Source organism: Notothenia coriiceps, unplaced genomic scaffold, assembly GCF_000735185.1.
Source record: "Notothenia coriiceps isolate Sejong01 unplaced genomic scaffold, NC01 NC01_scaffold00026094, whole genome shotgun sequence".
Taxonomy (NCBI): Eukaryota; Metazoa; Chordata; class Actinopteri; order Perciformes; family Nototheniidae; genus Notothenia; species Notothenia coriiceps.
The window spans coordinates 1-7,478 of NW_011358795.1; the positions used below are offsets into that span (position 1 = coordinate 1).

The following is a 7,478-nucleotide window of genomic DNA, read 5'->3' on the forward strand; positions in this document are numbered from 1 at the left end:
GGTGTGTGTGTGTGTGTGTGTGTGTGTGTGAGTGTGTGCGCGTGCGTGGGTGTGTGTGCGTGCGTGCGTACCTGTGCGTGTGTGTGTGTGTGTGTGTGTGTGTGTGTGTGTGTGTGTGTGTGTGTGTGTGTGTGTGTTTAAGGCTGGCAGCTCTGTTTATTAGCCTTCACAGTGAGATACATACTCACATGGGCACAACATTAGGGAAACACAACAAACAACACATCTAAGCCCTAACCTTACATTGACTTTCACATCAATATAAATAAAACAATGAGCCTCTCAACTCGAGTGAGTAATATGGGTAGAGGCTTCACTATGTAAAATGTGTTAATATGATTCCATCTTTTGGGCTTTTTTCTCTTTCAATGAAATGTATGATAGATGAAATCACTATTCATATTTCCAATGTTGTGGTTTAACACATTATGGGTGATTCTAGGTGAGGAATCATTTCATGGGCAGTGATATCCAATTGCACTCAGTGGAAAAGTAATATGCAGTAATATGCTATATTTACTGCAAACACACAGCTCTTCCACTAGCTACATATCAACCGAAACCATATATTTTCACTGTGCACAAAACGTTGTGAAACAGAGCTAATGACATACTGAAGCCTAATGGAAGATTTGGATTTCTCTGACACCTTGAGCTTTTCCAGAAAACACAGTAATAAAACTCTCACTCCTTTGCTTCATTTGTCCTCACCTTGCCAATGAGCTTTCCCCTCTTGTTCATGCAGATGTAGAAGCCTGTCTCAGCGCCCTTGATGCGTACTCGGCTCCCAAAGGTGTCCGTTTCCACAACCAGCTTAGCTAAAGAAATCAAACCAAAAGAGTTCTGTTAGGTCAGAGCAGAGCGAGTGAGTGACTTGCATGTATGCAGACATAAAAGCGTGAACAAAACACACACACACACACACACACACACACACAGCTTGAAGGACCATTCCTGGGGATTTATGCAAGCTGAAATGCTTGCAGAATGATAAAACCACGTGTCTCTCGATTCTTTGAAAGCTGAAGAGGCGATCCTGGCAGGACCATCAAGATTTATTTTTAAGTAAATATACATTGACCAGAGCTCTATGTCTCTGTGTCCCTCAGTGGGACAGAAAGACACAGGACACATGGACAGCTAACGGAGCAAGAGAAAATACTGTGATTATTCTGCTTTTGCAAAATAACATATATGTATATCAGTGTGCAGAATACAATGTGTTACACTGCACTGATCTGACATGCTCCCAAGTTTTCTCCAGAACATTAAAAGCAGATAACCTTTTATAAAACACCATTGTTATGCTTATTGGCTCGTATAAATTGTTTCATTGCCTGGACCACAGGGTTATTAAGGTCAAACACTGAATATAACCACCTCAAGGTTTTGGTCAGACACACACACACACACACACACACACACACACACACACACACACACACACACACACACACACACACACACACACACACACACACAAACAAACACACAGAGCACTGAAATGTCATTAGTAAAAAGTAAAAGTTAATCAAAACAGTAAAAGTCAAATATGGATAACATAGAAAAAAAGGAAGTGTAGAAGTAACCGACACATTAGTCCTGTTTAACAAAGACATTTTTTTGTTAAATACTATAAAATTGCGGACCACAGGCGAAATGTATAAACCCTCGAGCCTGAAGTGTCGACGCAATGAGAGGACAATTAAAGAGATTTTTTTCAGGTCAGGAGTGGAGGTAAAAGAGAATAATAATACTTTTTGCATTTTTGGAATATTTCAAAAACGTATTTTGCTTAACTATACAAATATTTTTTAAAGTACACATTTTAAAAATAAAAAGTGATCCAGTTTAACTCTTACCGTGTACGTCTCCATCCTCCGCCATGGCGTTGATCTTCTTGTTGGGCAGGACCTGCACGTGCTTGCCGCTCGTGCGGCTGTACAGCTGGTAGATCCGGATCAGCCGGCGGCTCACGCGGTCCGTCAGTTTGCTCTGCTCGCTTACATGCTGCGTGAAATTAGGCGGGGACTGATTGGTTACCTGTCAGAAATTAGATGTCATCACAGTAATCAGTATGTGTACACGAGCCATATGAATGTATTCCATACGACATGACACTAAACTGAGATGGAAATAAACTAAGCTACGATAGTGAGAGTCTGCAGGTTGACACACAGGGAGGATGTTGTTGTTTTCCCCGCGTGACAAATGTAACAAGTTCCTGAGGCCGCTACCAAACACAATGAACAGCTTCTGGAGGCCCGCGCGCTGATTACAGGCTGCGCGTCCGCCGCAGAGCGCACTGTGTGGATGTGGGTCTCTGCGCTGCGGTGGGAGGACTGTTGCTGACGGAAACATTGGCTCTGGTGACTCTAAGCCCCACGACATTTATCACTGGATTCGCAAACATTTCCCTGGCCCGTCTGTTCCCGCGCGCATCGTGCCAGGCCCGGTGTGTTCAGCAGCAACCTGCCAGCATACTGCTCTATCATATATACTGCTGTATCATATATTGTGCTGATGTCTATCCTCACCATATGCTTTAAATATTTCAAATAAAATTGCCCTAAAAAAAGGAAGATTGTAAAACATGCATATGAAAAGAAAATGAAGTAACATACCTGAGCATAGTAGCACAATGCAAATAAGTGTAGACATCTGAAAAGTAAGAAGACAAAATACAAGTTAGTTCGCACCATTAACAGTGCACACGTGAAGTGTGGAGCTGCGAGAGGAGAGGCACTCACAGGTAGCTCAGTCCGGATGGGAGGGCTCTCATGATGGATGGAGGTGAAAAGCTCTTCCAGTATATTTTCACCAGGATCCTCTCAGAGCTGCTTTCGTTACTGATCAAACTCTCAAGATCCGAGACTCCAAAATCCACAGTTAGGTCAGAGGTGCTGACGGAGAGGACACATCCCTCAGAGGATAAATGTCCATGAGAGGCTCCGCGCTGCAGGCTGGGTGCACTTGCAGGAGCGGAGCTGCGCGGTTAAGTTTGGGGGGAACTGCGGAGAGTTGGTCTGGGCTGTGCGGCGGAACCTCGCTGCTCTACGGCCCTCAGGTGTGTGTGCTCTCGCTGTAGAGCAGGCTGTAGATAGATGCTGCTCCGCTGGGTTGTGGCAGGATTGCAGGCTCCTCTGTCTGTTCATCCCACACCGCTCCACTGTCAATCCTACACACTCCCGGTTAAAGCTGGCAGGCTGATCTGCTAAGAACAAGCCCCCTTTTCTGAGGAACAAAAGCGTCCAGCCCCTGAGCCCGCCCTCCCTCCCATTGATTTAAAACATCTCCACCTGAGGAGCGCGCACACTGCAGGGGGAGAGGGTGAGGAGGAGCCGGCTGCAGCAGCAGCTTTTTGGGAGTCTAAAGATGAGTGAGGAGGATACAGTTAGAGATCACCTCCTCCCTAACCTGCAGCTTGTGTATTGACGGAGAAAAGTGTGAGACATATTAAAAGGATTACAGGCGATTAGCGCGTTTACGCCCCCCCCCCCCCCTCCCTGTCATTTGATAAAGAGAAGGGGTTTAAGTGAAGTGCAGAGACAAACAGGCTTTAAAGACTTAAAAGAAAATGTGTATAAAGGAAAGCTGAAACATGCTGATGGGTAGTTTGGGACATTCACACCTCTGTTTCTGACAGGAGAGCTGCACATTCATTATCCACTAACCGCGCCCTTTATTAAAGAAGAGCCATCATCAGTTAGACTTTATTGATTGTTTGACCATTAATTACAGTGCTCAGTATCGGCCCATCAGGGAAACAGAAACCCAGCACGGAGTGATTCATACAGGTCATAATCTGAGTGGAGAGGCTGCCTGTTGTGAAGGAGCAGTCTATAGACATTACTCTCAAGGAGCACATCAACGTTTATTCAGAGGGCTGCAGATCTTAATACTGTCTGTTGACTTGAAACATCTAATACCTCATTCACACCAACGAAACTCCGGTTCAAGCTTCGTGCTAGAGCTTTTCAGGTTCAGAACAGGTTCTTCGGTTTAGCTCCGGCTCTTTTCACACTGCCCAGAGTCCGACTGGTGCTGCGTCATTGCGTAATCGTTTGCGTCATGACGTAACCGTTTGCGTGCCTGCTCCCACTCTCCCTCTTACCCCTCTAAATCTACAAAATGCAGTAATTCCGTGCTTTCTCCTCAATGATATCCCCAAACAGCATTTGGAGCAACTATTTATGCTCTACATGATATTTGTCATATTTATTTTATTATATATTTCGAAATCACCTTGCGGGTAATAAAGGGGACTTTATGGTTGTGTAACTGAATAAAAGCTGCCATAATGTTGACTGTGATGTGTTACATTACTTTTACACAGTGGTGAGCTAATAACCCCTCACAGTACTGGAGTTGACTTTGTGGTGCCCACAGTATTGAAAGATGACAGCTCAACAGCATTTCTGTCCGTGTCACTCTGGATAAAGCACGACGCATGGGAAACCATTGGAACTATTACTTCTGAAGAGATTTGTTCACAATTTGGTCCATTTCTATTTATTTAATAGCCCCCCCTCCCTAACCCTACCCTGTTCCTACCCCTCATACCTTGATTACACCTCTCTCTCCATCAGTCCTGCTCTGCATTCCAACGTGCAGCCATCTGCCTCCCCCCATCCTCCTCTCTCCATTACCTCTCTCTCTTCCCTTTACCTCGGTGGGCTGTGTCAGTATGCTTCATATAAATTAGTTTGTAGGACCGCTTCAAAGAGCTTTTGTTGTGAATGTCCACACTGGTGAATCCGCTGATCCTGCTTCCTTACACTGTCCCCAGAACGGCAGGCCAACCGGGCACAGTGGCAGCCACTCTCTTCTTGGAGGTATACTTCCTCATCATCATCCTTATCTTTCTTTCTTTCTGTCCTGCTTTGTGTTGTCTTTGGTCTGGGCTGTTACATAATGGCAATGAATCTCCATTCTTCAGTGGGGATGTTTGCAGACAGAAGTGGAGGGTCCAGGGTGTGCATTCAATTGATGCTTCTCTGAAGGGTAGACTCCACAAAAATGGAAGACATGTATCCTTCAGCTCTTGCTAATATGCCTTGAAAGCAAATCATTTGAAAATATATAGTTTTTAAAATAATGTTATTATAATTATTATTATTATTATTATTATAATAAAACATTTTTGTTAATTCATTACATTTTTTAAGTATTTAATAAACACAACAAGATTATATGTTATGAGGCGCATATAACCACATTCATTTAGCAGTGTGTACCCAGAATGCAGGAGGACTGCATGCTAACCGGACTTCCTCTGTGTAGTAGGCCTACTCGGGGGCGCATAAGTGTTAAAACAGAATGGGCCTGTGTACAGCGTAAATTACAAACGTTATAAGGAGGAGATGGTCTGTCCCTCCCTTACATGCAACAAGTATTGTAAGTGTGAGTCATGCTTTAGCAACCTGGGGGATCCACAAAGATCGTAGGGGGGGCGCCAGGCCTCAGTAATAAAAAATAAAAAATCAAGTTCGTAGCTATTATAGGCATAAAAAGACAGAAATGTATAATTCTTTCTTTAAAAAACCAGGCTTGTCTGGATAAGCGCATTTTTTAAATTGTCCATGCCGGTTTCAGTTGGATTATTTGTCACAGTTGCTCCGATCAGATCGGTCTCCTCCATTTTGTAGATTATTTACGACTTTTGAATCCACATAAACACAACGTCAAAATCCCTTTCTGAGTCGTTTCCACTTGCGCCGTCCTTTAATTTCTTCATACAGCGGGAATCCAAATGAATTTATCCTAAATCCAATAACCATCAAAGTCACTCCAATAGTGCTCCTTAATTACACTTTCGTCAACCTTTAACAAAATACTTCACATTCCTCCTGTTTGTGACAGTAGTTGTAGCATTTTTGAGACTTTGAAACTTCAATTACCGCTGATGCCCCCCCCCCATCCCCCCCCCTTGTTGTGTTGTGTGTGTGTGTGTGTGGGAAGCTTCGCAAGCAGGAGTAATTTGGGGGGGGGGGCCTCTTGGAAAAAAGGTTGGGAAGGCCCTGGCTTTAGATGAAGCAATGCAGCTGCAGTGTTGCCTTCAGTTTTTCTGGCCCCCTTGGATGAGGCGCTGTATCACATGGAAAGGGTGGCTAACATAACAGCATGGAAGCGAAGACGACTCTGCACTTTGAGGAGCCAAGGAAGGTGTAGCTGGCTGAACGCACAGTAGTGTGACCCACAGGCTGCTTGGCCTAGTGGTACCATTCTATAATGTGACAATGGGCTCTCACACACACATTATACTATTTATGCAGATTATAATAATAGCGAATAATTCCATTAAAGCACTTTATTTAGCGCGTTTTCCAAGTTCTCAAAAAAGCGCTATACAATCAACCATGTAATACATCAATAGCTGTGCACAATACGCCAGCAGGAACAAATTAGACACAACGGCATGTCTGAGCTGCAGTGCGGTCAAGCGGCAGGATTGGAGCTGGTGTTGCATCAGCGCCCCTGACCCTGAGCATCAACCAATGCCGCACTGCGCCCAGCACCCTTTATGAGTTGTATAAAAACAGTTGGAAAGAAGAGAATTACTTAGCTTTCAAATTAAATCCTTTCAAACTATTATCAGGCATAGTATCCGATGAACGTCTATCAAATAATCACTTATGATATAAAGCCTTCAAAAGTTTGCTTTAACAATGTTTTTTTTTTAGGAGGGGGCTTCGGTCTATGAGGATCAGCCGAAGATAATACAAGAGGCAACATATCGGCAATGAGCATGTATGTGTTAAAAATTAGAGGCTTATCCACGTCTACACTGGAAAAAATTACAAAATTGAATTTAATGAAATGATTTATGTCAACACATTTGCACATAACTGTATTGGGTTAGTCTGACAGCAAATTAAATAATAAGTTGAAACTATTTTTATTTAAAGGGGACCTAATCATGCAAATAGGCACTCTTGTCGTCTTTTTATGCATGAATATGTTTCCCCGGTGGTCAGGGAACTGCACCAGTGCTGGCAGAAAACAGAACCGAGCCTGTTCTCTCTTTTCCTCGCATAGCCCAATCTTCTAAAAACAGGGTCTGTAATGCCGATCCTGATACAGACTGACTCAGCATTCACCACACTCTACTTCTTGCGAGCTCAAAAAGTGGTGCTCCGGCTTAGTGGTAATTCTCCCACCTATCCAGGGGACATGAGGGGCTTTGGGTCCAGCGGCCGGCCCATTGCCTCTCGAAACGCGGCTGGAGACGCCTGTAGTCAAATATGGCCAGGCCTGTAGTGCGGTCTGTAGTCTGCAAAACAGCCGCGAAGAAGACTTCCGTGCGGCATGGTTGCATGGTCTTGCCCTTCGCTGTTTATTCTCCGGCTGTGGCTCTTTTCTCCCCTCCGAGGCCAAGCGTTTGGCGCCTTCTGCTTTAAAACAAATGAAGTAATACTCATACTGATCCATCATGTAAGGGGATAATGGTGCGAGCGACGCGGTTCATTATGGGCAAA

General features: G+C 44.2%; 1 protein-coding gene across 1 annotated transcript; it reads right to left on the reverse strand.

Moving 5' to 3' along the window:
• Positions 1 to 711: 711 nt before the first annotated feature.
• On the reverse strand, positions 712 to 3,193 carry LOC104956466 (fibroblast growth factor 8-like; the record flags this gene model as incomplete). Its single annotated transcript, XM_010783947.1, has 4 exons — positions 2,751 to 3,193; positions 2,625 to 2,661; positions 1,863 to 2,043; positions 712 to 818 (listed from the first exon to the last, which is right to left on the reverse strand). Coding segments are annotated over exons 1-4 (357 nt in total), but the record flags the coding sequence as incomplete, so codon positions are not given.
• Between the last annotated feature and the right edge of the window lie 4,285 nt (positions 3,194 to 7,478).